The sequence below is a fragment of the Bidens hawaiensis genome, unplaced genomic scaffold, assembly GCF_021521415.1.
Source record: "Bidens hawaiensis isolate Kalapana, Puna unplaced genomic scaffold, B.hawaiensis_p1.1 tig00004283_1, whole genome shotgun sequence".
In the NCBI taxonomy this organism is placed as follows: Eukaryota; Viridiplantae; Streptophyta; class Magnoliopsida; order Asterales; family Asteraceae; genus Bidens; species Bidens hawaiensis.
The window spans coordinates 1,535,588-1,551,003 of record NW_027491258.1 but is presented as its reverse complement, the minus strand read 5'-3'; the positions used below and the strand labels follow the sequence as shown (position 1 = coordinate 1,551,003).

The 15,416-nt window shown below is 34.8% G+C and overlaps 1 protein-coding gene and 1 pseudogene across 5 annotated transcripts in view; one reads left to right on the top strand and one right to left on the bottom strand.

The window, feature by feature from the left end:
• LOC143626231 (uncharacterized) overlaps nt 1-11,708 on the top strand; it is a 58,056-nt gene extending 46,348 nt beyond the window's left edge. Inside the window, exons 1-6 of one of the 4 annotated variants that reach the window (XM_077096381.1) lie at nt 9,844-10,003; nt 10,119-10,230; nt 10,344-10,508; nt 10,770-10,832; nt 11,165-11,239; nt 11,323-11,708. In XM_077096381.1, coding sequence (XP_076952496.1) covers nt 9,906-10,003; nt 10,119-10,230; nt 10,344-10,508; nt 10,770-10,832; nt 11,165-11,239; nt 11,323-11,541 — 732 coding nt within the window. In that variant the 5' untranslated portion in view covers nt 9,844-9,905 and the 3' untranslated portion in view covers nt 11,542-11,708. Of the gene's footprint in view, nt 1-9,843; nt 10,004-10,118; nt 10,231-10,343; nt 10,509-10,769; nt 10,833-11,164; nt 11,240-11,322 lie in introns of those variants that run through there. The other 3 variants (XM_077096382.1, XM_077096379.1, XM_077096380.1) reach the window with 3 other exon arrangements.
• A 245-nt stretch (nt 11,709-11,953) lies between these two features.
• LOC143626157 (NADH dehydrogenase [ubiquinone] 1 alpha subcomplex subunit 8-B-like) lies at nt 11,954-13,025 on the bottom strand (annotated as a pseudogene). The gene is made up of 2 exons (XR_013152385.1): nt 12,876-13,025; nt 11,954-12,128 (listed from the first exon to the last, which is right to left on the bottom strand). The product of XR_013152385.1 is annotated as an NADH dehydrogenase [ubiquinone] 1 alpha subcomplex subunit 8-B-like (transcript).
• Nucleotides 13,026-15,416: the final 2,391 nt, after the last annotated feature.

Here is a 15,416-nt window from a genome sequence, read left to right as displayed (position 1 = left end):
TAGACAATTAAACTGATCACAAAACACTCTAACTTTCTGGATACTCAAACCTAAACAAGACACACACATATATATATAAACAACTTCACGGGCTTGGGCCAGTAGGCGAAGTTGTTATAACTTCGCCTAAGGCAAAGTTGTTCGCAGAAGTTGTTACAACTTCGCCTATGGCAAAGTTGTCCAAACTTCGCACTTCGTTTTCGCTTAACAGAATTGCATAGCGACGGTCACAAAATGCACCAACAGACTCCCCTTTGACCGTTGCTCTCAATTCTAACAAACACAAAAGATCATCTGTTACAAAACATGCACCAACAGACTCCCTCTTAACTGATGATCTTCTGTTTGCTCTTCAACCAGCCGTGTCTGAAACTGTCTTGTAGCTTCACAAATCTACCAATCACCCAGCGTCTTCCATATCAGATCTCCCCTTCAGTGTAAGCTTCTCCGACTAAATAGATTGAGGTCTTTGAAATGCATGCATCCACGTGCCTAATTGATCATCTCAACCAATCACGTGAAGTCCTTCTGACTTCACCAACACGTGAAGTTGGGCTCCCTCCACAACTTCACCAACACGTCGGCATACGATAAGGTTTAATCTTCAACTACTCAACATCAAGTGATCAATTTTATCACAAAACCACCTTGACAGAATCTAACACACATGACCATTAATTAATCCGAAGCATCTTCAATCAACAGGGATAACGATCAAGAACATAAACACTTTAATTCTCGATTAAATCCAACTTGTTCCAGAATTTTCACTTTAATAAATAAGCATCACGTTTCAGGATCCAATTCTCGAACGCCTTGAAAATAACATAAATAATATGCTCTGACCGCAATCCAGTAATGACGAAAACCGTCAGTTCAATTTGACTTTCTTCAGTTGGTCAACCTCGAACAACAACTATTCATTGCCCACAAACACCCAAATATGTGTCAATATCCAGTATCAATCAATATCTCATTCACAACCTCAACTCCAAATCCAGAGTTGACACGTATTTGTTCACACGTAAGACCAAGAGATAACAAGTTTCACTCGTTGACGGAACAACGTCTTCGGTCTCACAATAATCGTGTACACCTGGCCATACAGACGAAAACTCCAAACACTTTTTTTTTTTAACTTCGCCTAAAGTCAACTTCGCCTAAAAGTCAACTTCGCCCCTCCTTAACTTCGCTTGTTCATAACTTCGCCTGGCAGATAACTTCGCCTGAGATAAGCGAACTTGTGAGGTAGGCGAAGTTGTGAATAACTTCGCTTAACCTTATATCTTCGCCTAAACCCTAAAATTTAAGCGACAACTTCGCCTGAACCCCATAACTTCGCCTGCGGCGGCTGTTCGGCCAGAAACGCATCAGAAACGTGCCGGAAACACCAAAACGCAGATCTCGAGCATAAGAGCCTAAGGCTCTGATACCACTTGTAAGTCCCCCCGGGGCGTCGCCGATCGATACGAGATCCGCACGAGGTCTAGGAGTGCGGAATCCTCCTAGACTCGTTTATGGTGTAGAAGACGAAGAACACGATTACACTCATACAAACATACGAACAAACACACGAATGGGATAAACACATCTGCAGATCTTTTAATAATTAACCAAAACTCGTTACATACCAAACATGAAAACAAACGACGGCCGACCCGAGGTGAGCTCTACCTCGGGTCGTCCCACACAACTCTCCCTCTCGGTTTCTCTCTAGACAATTAAACTGATCACAAAACACTCTAACTTTCTGGATACTCAAACCTAAACAAGACACACACATATATATATAAACAACTTCACGGGCTTGGGCCAGTAGGCGAAGTTTTTATAACTTCGCCTATGGTGAAGTTGTTCGCAGAAGTTGTCCAAACTTCGCACTTCATTTTCGCTTAACAGAATTGCATAGCGACGGTCACAAAATGCACCAACAGAATCCCCTTTGAGCGTTGCTCTCAATTCTAACAAACACAAAAGATCATCTGTTACAAAACATGCACCAACAAGTATATTTATCCTTCCTCTAATTTACAAGAAACTAATTTAATGACCGAAGGAATGAAGAAAGCTATCAAAAACTTTCGAAAAAAGATTGCAGCAGCAAAAGATGCTAACATCTTCATCAAGTGTACCTCTACACTCCCATATTGGCATCAAGGAAAGTCCTTCCAAAGTTACCATCATCTGGAAATCGGTCTTGCTAAAACAAGAACCGTGAATCCATCCAAAGTCATGGAAGAAAAATATGAAGACCCAAGCAACTGGGTTGAAATAAGAGTCAAGAGTTTTCTAAAAATTCTTGAAAACTTGCAAAAAATAAAAGCTGGAAGCTTTAATAAAGTGAACTATTACAGTCACCACTGTGTAATTACCAGCTTTAGTAGTCTTCCACTACCAAAGCACGAGAAATAAGCTTTAGAAAAGATGGAGCAAAGAATCATCTTTAATAAAGTAGAAGCAGGGCCAGTCACAAAAGAAAGACTATGTCAGGAGCTTCAGCGCACTTATGAAAATCATAATTGCGATACCGTTCAGACAGTACAAAAGAAGATAATAGCTCTCAACTTTACAGCTATTACTCGGATGAAGACACCAGGGAACTGGACCCAACACACGGGTATGTCGATTAAAAACTTCATGCATGACGAAATTAGAAGGGCATTTTAGTCCAATGTATAAATCTTCTCCTCTATATAAAGGAGATTGATTCTTAAGTTTATGGCATCTCATTCTCGATCCCATTATATCTTTCTTTTCTCTCTTGTAATCATGTGTATTAGTGAGTAATCTCCTTGCTAAAGGAGAGTATTATGTAAATACTAAGAAATTCTTCCCTCGGGAAGAACAGTTGTGAAATAAATATATCATTTCTTATTATCCATCAAGTTCATCTTTAAGAATTTTGTAAAACCTGGAGCCATAAGAGTACCGTTGAGGCAGGAGGCCGTAGGGAACAGATTGGTTGGGTTGGTCACTTGTAAAATTCAACTTCAAAGGTTCACTTAGCTGGATAAGAAGAAGAGGTATGGTTTATTTCATAACTGTTAATTTACTTCAAAAGGTATTTATTATAATCTCTCCTTAAGCATCTTTAAAAAATTTGATTTCTCAAAACAAAACTCGATTAATCTTTATCAAAACTAAATGATTTCTCATTGGGAATTTAATAAACCTAAGAACACAAATGAAGACTTCATGTCTTTTATAAATCCAAAGACATATACTCATGTCTTATAAAAAAATCAATAAACAAAAGGTTTTCAAAAGATTTCATGCAATTGAAGACTTTTTTATGATGTCTCTTACAAGGACAAAATTAATAAACGAAGAGTTTTCAAAAAACTTTCAAGCATTTGAAGACTTATCGTTGTCTTTCAATAATAAACTCCATAAATTGCTTAACGACATAATTGATATTTATAAATTGTTTAACGGCATAACAGTTATTTATAAATTGCTTAACGGCATAACAGACGTTTACAAATTGCTTAACGGCATAGATATTTATAAATTTCTTAACGGCATAACAGACGTTTACAAATTGCTTAACGGCATAATAGATTTCCGCAAAAATTAAATTAAATTCAAACGAAAATGTGAAAATCGGATATTATTAGGGTACCGGACACTAATAATATCCGAGGATGAAGGGTACCGGACCCTAATAATATCCGAGGTATGTAGGGTGACCGGACCCTAATAATATCCGATGATGGAGGGTACCAGACCCTAATAATATCCGAGGTATGTAGGGTGAAACGCCCTTTATAATGTATGGTTAGATATGAATGGTTATGGACGAATGCTGATCTTGATATGTATGTAATGCGTACCTTCGGGTACGTATATGTATATGAAAAGTAAGTTATGTGATTAACTAGAACTCACTCTGCGTAGCTAAATTTTTAGTATGCACGTAGGCAAATAGGTTGAGGCAGTTCGCGTGACTGAAGACACATGACATGGAATCGAAGATACTGGCATCTCGGAGAAATGTTGTGATGTTTTAAAGACTATGTTTTGTTTTAATTGACTACGAATGTTTTATAAGACATGATTTGATGGTTATGTAAAATGTTATAGTTGAAGTTTTATTATTCCGCGAAAGTTTTTATTAACTCTGATATTTAGAACTGCGTTCATGAGTAAATCCAACATACAAAGTAGGGCTACCGGTAACGGGGCTTACAGGATATACGAAGACTGGTCAACAGTCAAAAGTTACGTGGATGGAACCAGCTATCCATTCAAAAAGTTTGGGACGTTAGCACAAGCCCAACAAGAAGCCACTCGCTATTCAGCAAATCTTGGAAAAAGAGAAATACCTTTGAAGGTAACAATTTTTCCTGAACCTTTAAAACCAGGAAAACAAGAAAAAACCGTTGAGTTCAGAAAAGCTTCCCCATTTCCTTCAAAATTAAAATTTACTGAAGAGAAAGAAGAAGAAGAATCCCAAGATATTGTATCTCTTGATAAATTTAGATCATTATGGTCTAAAGCGTGGTCTTTAAGTCAAAATGACTTTGAATCCGAGCACATTTACACAGAAGATAAGGCTACTAAAAGTTTAATTGTCTTTTGTCCAGGCGCAAGCCCATAACTTATCTCCTTAGCATTCTCTGCTGGGTTAGTTAAGTATATTTATCCTTCCTCTAATTTACAAGAAATTAATTTAATGACCGAAGGAATGAAGAAAGCAATCAAAAACTTTCGAAAAAAGATTGCAGCAGCAAAAGATGCTAACATCTTCATCAAGTGTACCTCTACACTCCCAGATTGGCATCAAGGAAAGTCCTTCCAAAGTTACCATCATCTGGAAATCGGTCTTGCTAAAACAAGAACCGTGAATCCATCCAAAGTCATGGAAGAAAAATATGAAGACCCAAGAGTGTAAATTATGTGTATTAGTGAGTAATCTCCTTGCTAAAGGAGAGTATTATGTAAGTACTAAGAAGTTCTTCCCTCGGGAAGAACAGTTGTGAAATAAATATATCAGTTCTTATTATCCATCAAGTTCATCTTTAAGATTTTTGTAAAACATGGAGCCCTGGAGCCATAAGAGTACCGTTGAGGCAGGAGGCCGTAGGGAACAGATTGGTTGGGTTGGTCACTTGTAAAATTCAACTTCAAAGGTTCACTTAGCTGGATAAGAAGAAGAGGTATGGTTTATTTCGTAACTGTTAATTTACTTCAAAAAGTATTTATTATAATCTCTCCTTAAGCATCTTTAAAAAATTTGATTTCTCAAAACAAAACTCGATTAATCTTTATCGAAACTAAATGATTTCTCATTGGGAATTTAATAAACCTAAGAACACAAATGAAGACTTCATGTCTTTTATAAATCCAAAGACATATACTCATGTCTTATAAAAAAAATCAATAAACAAAAGGTTTTCAAAAGATTTCATGCAATTGAAGACTTTTTTATGATGTCTCTTACAAGGGCAAAATTAATAAACGAAGAGTTTTCAAAAAACTTTCAAGCATTTGAAGACTTATTGTTGCCTTTCAATGATAAACTCCATAAATTGCTTAACGGCATAACAGATATTTATAAATTGTTTAACGACATATCAGTTATTTATAAATTGCTTAACGGCATAACAGACGTTTACAAATTGCTTAACGGCATAGATATTTATAAATTTCTTAACGGCATAACAGACGTTTACAAATTGCTTAACGGCATAAAAGATTTCCGCATTTCGGGGGAGGTTTTGGGTTGTTTTTATTCTCACATTTTCGTTTGAATTTAATTTAATTTTTGTATGTAAGTTGTATTGCTTGGGTTGTTTTGATTATTGTTAATTTATTTCGATTGATTTTAATTTTTTTTTTACAAAAGTTTGTTTATATTTTAAACTTACATATTAGTTACTTGTTCTTTCTCTGGCGTGTATTACACGGGTTTGTATTACCTATGTTGTTTCGGTTGATTATGATTTATTTTTCTATGTATGAAAATACACAAATGTAATCCCTGCTAAAATCTAAAATTTAATGAATGTGATAGTGAAGACGGGAATGTTTACATTCAAATGTACCAATCCGCATGTTCTTCACTTAATGTCACAGTGGCGAGGCCTTCTAGTTTCTTCTTATTAGATAATACGTCTTCAAAAAAAATTTCATATTTCGACGTTTGCGTAAGTGCCTCTAGAAATGGAATGTTGTTATCCAATTGTTTCAACATATCAAGAAAACGAGTGTTTTGTTCATTATTCATATCCATATGTAACATCCATGGATATGGTAGACGTGGTTCGTTTATTTTAAATGGAGTTTCACATGCGGACCAGCTGGTGACGTGCCTGCTGTGTTTTGTTTTTGTTGCGCTGTGGTGGTTCCATTTCTTCTTCTTCTTCTTCTTCTTCTTCTTCTTCTTCTTCTTCTTCTTCTTCTTCTTCTTCTTCATGGACAGGCTGTACTACAACATCTTTGGGTTCAACTTCCTGAATAAGAGGCTCTTCACGTGCTCCAGCATCACCTCTGGTGTGATTTCCTGTGATTGTAAACGGTTGTCCTTGGCTTAGACGTCATATCAGCTCCTCCATCGATTATTGCATATGATTTATCGTTTTCCTTTGGTTTATCATGCAATCTTCGTGTTCAAGTAGTTTATCTGTGCCTGTTGATGTCAATGGTCTTCCTTGGTCAAAAGTTGTGATAGCATATGTATTTGTTGGGTCATTATTTTCTCTAACGCGGGTTTCTTTTCCATATCACTTGGTCCGACATCCGGTGTCGCTAAGAATTTGGTTGCCAATGAACTTCATATGCGTTTGTTATTTGTCGGTTTGATGATTGTTGATTTCCCAACGTGCTGCTCTTTTGGGTGTTCGAGTTGCCAATGCAATTGACCTCTTACTGGATACATTGAATTTGTATGATTTTTCTGTTAAATATCAAGTATAGTTTCAGTTTGTTTGATTCTCCATTTCATAGTTTCTTTTCTTATTTCTTCTTGAACCTTAACATGATCTTAATACTTCCATTCTCTTTCATTTCCATACATAATTTACACTCTCGGCTATACCTCCAACTGGCAAGATTCTTCATTTGCTCATGGTGCGTTCTCTTTCAACACCAACCCCAACACCTTCCTTTTACAAAGGTTTTGCTTATTGAAAAGTCATTATAATTTGCCTCACATTTGTATAGTTCATGGAAAGTTACATGAGAATTATCGTTAGTAGGAGCTGATTATCAATATTTAGCTGCTATTGATCATTGGTGGTAACTTTGACAAATAACAATTACGAATAATGGTAATTAGAATCAATGGTAATTGGGGTTTTCCCGCCGATGTAACTGAATAATCGCCAACAGTTATAAGCGCCAACTATCATACTCTCTTATGAAAAGTTACAACGCTTCAACAGGTTGTTGTGATAATTATCTAGCTATATAAAAGGATGGTGTTTGGAGTGATTTAGATCCGAATTGAAAAATGAGTTTGGTACAAGTTTTCATACAAAAAAGAATATTCGTTCTTGTGTTCACATCGAATTATTTTGAGATTAATACTAAAATATCTTAATTTGAAAGTGACATGTACACAATTTGAAGATATTATTCAAGGATTTCAAAACTATAAAACATATCATATTAAGAGAATTCACCAAGCTAAGAGTTTAAATCATAGAAATGTTACACGTCTCAAGAGGATGATTTTGAGAAAAGTATTTACCAATTACCATATTCATGTTCTCTATCTATAATATATATAAAACGAAAACCCAAAAATCTTAGGTGTCGCGATGTGGTCGCTCCCCCTTTTTAGAGTCACCAGATTTGTTTGATTTTTAAATGGAGACTTATCATGCATTTGACCCGAATTCACGGGTATGAGCCTTATCAAACCCATATATTTCTTAACCGGGTTATAACATCTCATTAAATTAAAAACTAATCTCACCAAATATTTGATATAATAATCCTATAAAGTAGGGATATACTAAAAATTAATATATGATTTATTTAAAAAAGGTATATATTCTTTATAATTAAAAAACCAATTTGTAGTAAAAAAAATAAATGGGTCTTTGGTCTCATCAAACTCATATAGCTTTTAAACCGGGTTATAATATCTCATTTATTTGTGAAACAATTTATCATTAAACCATAAGTATATTATTAACTTTCATACAATAAAAGGAAAAAAATTCAAAAAATAAATAAATATTAGAAACAAATAATATAAAACAACCCCCTCAATACGAGTATGGATCTGCTAAACCCATATATTCCTTAAACGGGTTATAATATCTCATTAAATTAAAGCTTAATCTTACCAAATATTTGATGTAAAAAACCTATAAAACATGGATATATTAAAAATTAATATATGATATTTCAAAAATATATTAACACTTTTACTTTAAAGTAAATTGTTAAAATTGTTCTTGAGGTTTATCAAATTTCACATTTAGTCCCTATGTGTAAGAAGAGTAAAATATTTTTTTTAATATAGTTATTTAACCGGAAAATTCTCAAAATAAACACTTTTAAAAGGTTATTTTGAGTTTTACCCAACGATTTGCAAGATATTCCTAAAATACATACCACAAACAACTCGGAATGACTAAATTCTTGTTATCAACAAGTATTTACTAACGACCTTTTTAGGCTAAGAAATTGTCGGTACTAGTATTTTGTAGCACTAAACTGGTTGTGGGCAACTATTAGGTAAAAAAAGCCGGGATGAGTTTTTTTTGTTAAATTGTTGGCATTTTTCTTTATATTATATTATTATATATAATTTTAATCACAATTAGTTTTTATTTTATAATTTTTAAGATATAAAATTTAACGAAATTCCAAATACACCGTTAGATGTACTTTTTTTTATATATAGCAAATTTTTATTATTATTTACGAGAATGAAATTAATGAAATGTAAAAGAAGGTAAAAGCAAATTTGGACAAAAGTGTTATTTTGACAAATCATCGTAGAGACTAAAAAAGCATAGTTTCCTTCGTATGTTGCAGCCTATCATCTTGTCACACACTCGAATCAATCATTTACTTTTGAATACTTGTAACTTTTGATTACGTCCAAGGCATCTGGTATGTATTTACAGTTACTAATTTAGTCTTTTGGTATACTGTTTTGAATTTTGATCGTCTACTCTTTAATTGCAAGATTGATATGATTTCAGTTTCAATCTTAAGGGCTACGGGGTGGAACCGAGCCGAGCCAAGCATGAGCTAGACTAGGCTACAGTTCGGCTCGTTTATTATTCTTTAATTTATTTATATGTGTTTTAATTATTTTTTATATATTTTGATGAAAACTTTAAACGAGACTAAGCTTGGCTCGAGTACGTGTAATACCTTAAACGAGCCAAAGATTGGCTCGAGCACGGCTATGTAGTGTGAAATTAATTAATACAAGCCCAAAAGAGGTAAAACTTAAAACTACACAAGGCTCGAGCTCGGGCTTGATAACCGAACGAGCTTTATTTGAGGCTCAGGCTCAGCTCGTTTCGAGCTCAAGTAACTTGCCAGCGGCTCGGCTCGTTTGCACCACCATGGGTAAGAATTAGATGGTTGGAGATGAGACAAATCAAATATCTTTCAAAATTCTAATGACTTGGAGTATTGGTTACAAGATTTTATTTTGTTCAAGTACTGAAATTTGTATATTTTACTGGCGTTGGAAGCCTTGGAACCATGAAACTTGAACCGAAACTAATCAAATGAGCATTTTATATTAACAGTTTGTAGTACATCTTGAATTTGTTAAATATTAGTACTGTGTGAGTAGACTTTGTTGTTTTCTAGCTATGTTGTTAAGATCCTGCATTGCTAATATGTTCGAAAAATAATATCATTTTAGACTGTCACAATAGGATTGAAAAACCATCACTAAATAGAAGATGGATAATACGAGTAATTGAATGTCTACTCAGGGTGCGAATTGCATTGTTGGTGACCCTGCCATGGAATCTGGTGATTGGAGGGCTCAACTGCAACGGGAAAGGACCGTGGACAAGATGTATGCACTCATATGGTTCTTTTTTAGTTTCCTATTCATTTGTGTTAAAAGTTTTTGATTTTCTACACTTGTATGTGCATAATAATGTCGACTGCTAAATATTTATTATGTGTAGAATGGATACTTTGAAGAGGCATCTTCCATTCACCGTATATGACCGATTACAGGAACTTGAGAAAATAGCTCAGAGGGTTGAGGAGGAGATATATACTGCTGCCACAAGCCAGGTTTGTCGTGTTCTTTACTTCTTTATATAATTAAATAGTTTTCGGTTATTACCCATTTTGCTTGATATCATGTTGTAGGGGGTCTAAAATCATGTGATTTATTTGGTTTGTAGTCTGAATATACACAGAAGATATGCTTCATGATGCTGACTATGGATACCAGATTACAAAATCCCATGCCTCCAAACTCTGCTGCTTTATATAATAGTGTAAACCCTTCAGTACCTTTGGATTCATCAGCAAATAGCAAAGATTGGCAAGCGGAAGTGTATCAACAGGTGCTGTATATTATCTTACACTTCTTTTAAAGCACCTGAGATTTGCACATTGCTTTTAAGTTGAACAAAATCATCAAAAGGTGAATCATTAGCGATACAATGTCATGAGCGGATGCAAGTTTTTTGTGTGTGATCCTGCTTGTGTTGCCTTTCTTATTTTTATACATAGGTTTTTTGCAATTAATACTGCTCCATTTGAATACCATTTCATTTTTGAATTATAGGCTCTATAACCTTGATTTTTTTCTCTTTTGATCACAGATAAAAACTATGAAGGACATGTATCTATACGGTGATGATTGGCAAGAGGAAGTGTATCAAAAGGTATTGTGTGTTATTGTTATCTTACATTGTTTTTGAAGCAGTGAAAGCACCTAACATCTCAATTTGCTTTTGATTTAAACAAAAAAACACCATTATTCTAAGCCAAAGTTTGCTTTTGTTCTTTTTTTTTTTGCACTGATTATAATATAAAATTTATGTTAGTACAAAAAAATGTTACTGAAAATATCTTTCAAATGTCAAGAGTGTATACAAGTTTGTTGCTTGTAATCATGCTTGTGTTGCCATTCTCTTGTGTATACTAGGTTTTTGCAGTCAAACTGTTACATTTGGATAGCAGTATGCAACTAAAGCGTAATAATGTACTGTTACAGATAAAAGCTATGAAGGAGTTGTATCTACCAGATTTGAATGACATGCACCATAAAATTCTTTCCAAATTACAGCAGGTAAGTTGGTGTCTCATATTAAAAAGTTAGGAGCATGTAAAATTATTTATTTCTCGATCTAAAGAAAACCGTTTGTTGTCCAGCACGATTCTCTTCCTCAGCAACCGAAAAACGAGCAATTAGAGAAGCTGAAAGTATTTAAAAATATATTGGAGCGGTTTATGCAGTTCTTACAAATTCCTAAGCAGGGAATATTAGCTAATTATAAAGACAAGCTGGGTACTTATGAAAAGCATATTATCAATGTCATCAATGCGAATAGACGGAAACAAGCGGCCCCTCAGCAGCAACCACAAGCTTAAGCAAGGTCACAATAGCTGCATAAAATAATTTCATGTTTTATAGATGTCATCTTTTTTAACTTAAAACTTATTTCAACATTCATATTGTATGATGTGTTGAGTTCAAAGCATGTTTGGCTTTACAAATAAATACATGATAATCTAAACCAACCTGTTGTTTTTATTTTTTTGGGGATAAATTTATAGATTAGCGATGTATTTTTACTTTTCAAAGAAAATTATGATTAGATATGAATAAAATATGTTCATCAAACTTATCTATCAAGAGAGAGAGAGAGAGAGAGTCTTTACTGCATACAACATTGATCCACAAAAATATTCAAGAAAATTGTGGATGTTTCAAGACTTATTGCAATCCAGATTGATGCAAGTTATCATTATAACAATGCTCGGAAAGTTGCATAGAAAGTGTGAAAATTTATTAAGGGCACTGTGTGTCTGTGTTCCAGCCGGGTCTATTTAATGGACAAGCTTTCTCAAAGTCTTTCTGCTCTTTGCGACATAATTCAAATTCATCGGTGTTCTGATACATACAACCAGCATAAGCATCCATCTCTTTTGTGCACTTCTGATGAAGATCTTTCAGCCTGCAAAATCAAATTTCCAAAAAAAAAACCTACAAATTCTATTAATAGTTGATCTCGTAGACTATTCTTCACAATGACCAAACAAAAATCGAGTCTTCCTTAACAAATATATATAAAAACCTCTTAGAAAAGCGAGATGAGGCAAGGTATGAACATCTAGATTGACTAGAAAGTAGCCAAAAGTTATCAATCCATTTGATGCACATGTCATGAACTCCACAAAAAACCTAATGAAACACGTATCATCAATTGTCAATTCATCTTCCTAGTTGATTATCGCACGTCATAGTTGCTATCTTGTTGGGCCAGGCAAAGTCACCCACTCGCATACAACCTAATCTGATCATATGCCCTCCCCGAGCTAGCTCCGACAATCAAGATACTAATCAATGAAAAGAATAAATCTAGGAGATCATCCATGTGCCCAAAGCTAAAAAGTGGAACCTTACCTAAAATGTCTTTATAGCGTAAACCGAGAACCCAAAGAATTCCGCGTGTCACCTAACCAATTTCACAAACCGAGAGGCTTGCGCTGAGCATCCCGAGCAACCAGAACCTCCATGGAGGAGGCGCCGGCGAGTACCCTTCCACACTTATTTAGTAAGACTAAGACACTCGATCCCAATGTTATCCAACATTCTACTGTGAGTTCATCAACTAGTGAAAGTATATAATACCCTAAAAACCTTAATTTTTCTGTTTTAGCATTAAAATTAGACAAAAAAATAAAATAAAATGTATACTCACAAGGAGAGGACACAACGGGCGACTTGATTGCCTTTATCAAGGCACTTAGGAAACGCAACATTTTCGCCTCTGCATCTACTGGATATGTGCTGACATCAGCACCGCCGATGTCGGAATCAGTTCTCCGGCTACGTCTACTGCGCTTGCCATCTCAAATTGATAATATCAATCGCGCAAGCCATATCAAAATCAGAATTGAATTGATGTCAATGCTTTCAAAAATTTAATCCACATAAATTAGATCAAAATTTATTTATTTAGCCAAATTCCTATTCACTTCTTTCTTGAGGTCACTACTCATGTCTCTATCAAGTAGGCTAGCTTCATATTAGTTGATGTGTAGTTTATTACTTACTTATACTATGTTAAAGATGTAACTTTTACTTTGGTAGATTATATTTATATATTAGACTTAAAAATTTGTGTCCTAATTGTGACATGTTAAATTTTATTGACAGGGTCTGTTATTTCAGATGTTAAAACGTGTTAGACTTTCAGTTACGGGGAGAAGTGAAAATGGGACATGTAAGCACTTAATTGACAAAAGTGTAAGCGTTTAATTGGCAAAAGTGCATTCACCTTTTACCCTCGTTAAAGAAGAGCATTATAGGAGATGAGAGTGAAAAAGCCAAATTAAGCAAAGTAATGCTAACACGCATGGTAAACCATCGTTCATAACATACCATTCATTTACAACTGTTAACCATTATTGGTAAAAATCTGCTTGAAAGAATATATAGAGAAGGTTCATCCAATTTGGACTGAGATCTAAGGGCTACATGTAAGTTTTGTTGACTTCCTTTTGGTGACTTTTGACTAGGTAAGTGGTATAATATTTGTGCCAATTTATTACAATTCCATATTTTGTAGGTTTGGAAGTACAATTCCATCTCAGAGATCATGTGATTCACGTGTTCGTTTCACCTAGTTTATCAAAACTCGTGTTGAATTGAGTAACTCGGACACCCAATTTAAAACCGGTTAAGTTAAAACATTTAATTTTAACTTTCGGTCTTAATTTTAATTTTGGGATGAATTCGGGTTCGGTTCGGGTGAAGACCGAATTATGAAACATATTAGCATAAATATTTCATATTTGGTTATGGCGCAATGACACTAACCCAGTATGAAATATCGACCATCATGTACCGTCAAGTCTTTGGTTTGATTTTCCATAAATTTCGAGTTCGGATATGGTTCAAAGAAAAACTAAAATATGAAACATGTTAGCATATAAAATTATATTCGGTCCCGCCCAACCCTAGACCAACTAAACCTTCAAACAAAGACCGACCCAACACTATATCAGTCCTGTCTTTGATTTGATTATCTCAATAAACTCAAGTTTAGTTAAGTTCGATTCAGCTTCACCTGATGCACAACCCTATTTGGAAGTCGGCATACGTACAAAGACAATCAACTTTCAACATTTTCAATTAGGTCGGGATAGAATTAACAAAGGTCGGCGTCACATGCTGTGAAGTAACTACTAGAGTGTATGAGGTAGAATTTAACACCCCTGTAAACTGCTCATTCTAGAAGGTTTTTAAAGACTTTAAACGGTTCTTGTTAAAAGAATTAGACCTTTAAACAAACATGATCAACCCAAAAGTCACTCATCACATTCCGCATCAACCAATATATAATATAATTCGTAACAAAATCTAAATAACCAACTACATAACTTTGCAATATCATTACAAAAAAGAAATAAATAGAAATAGAAATAACCAACTCGCTTTTCCTTCTTTAAACCCAACGGTACCACGTTGCGTTTAAATACCAGTCCATCACACACACAACACACTTCGTCGATCATTTCAATCATCAATTTCGTGCTCGATTGGTGCCATGGAGGAGGAGGTTGACGAAACAGAATAAGCGCATCAGGTGTGTTTTTGACGTCACTCGGTAGCTCGTACTCTTAATCGGTATAATATGTGTTCGATCAGGTCGTTTCTTACACGCATTTGCATATTCTGTAACCTAATTTCTTAATTAGTTCTCATTGCTTACTAATTACTTCAATTGATTAAGCATTGGTTGATACTTTGGCTTATTGTGCGTTGTAACTTCACTTGCTATGTGTGTGTTGGTATTATACACTTCGATGACGTGTGCAAATTGCTGATGTGGCTCTTGTTAGTTAGCTACTTTGATGACATGTGCAAATTTCTGATGTGGCTCTTGTTAGTTAGCTACTTTGATGACATGTGCAAATTTCTGATGTGGCTCTTGTTAGTTAGCTACTTTGATGACATGTGCAAATTTCTGATGTGGCTCTTGTTAGTTAGCTACTTTGATGACATATGCAAATTGCTGATGTGGCTCATGTTAGTTAGCTTATTTGATGACATGTGCAAATTGCTGATGTGGCTCTTGTCAGTTAGCTACTTTGATGACATGTACAAATTGCTGATGTGGCTCTTTTCAGTTAGCTACTTTGATGACATGTACAAATTGCTGATGTGGCTCTTGTTAGTTAGCTGATGTGGCATTAGTTAGTTGGTTGTTAACAGTTTTGTTATATAGCTGATAGTT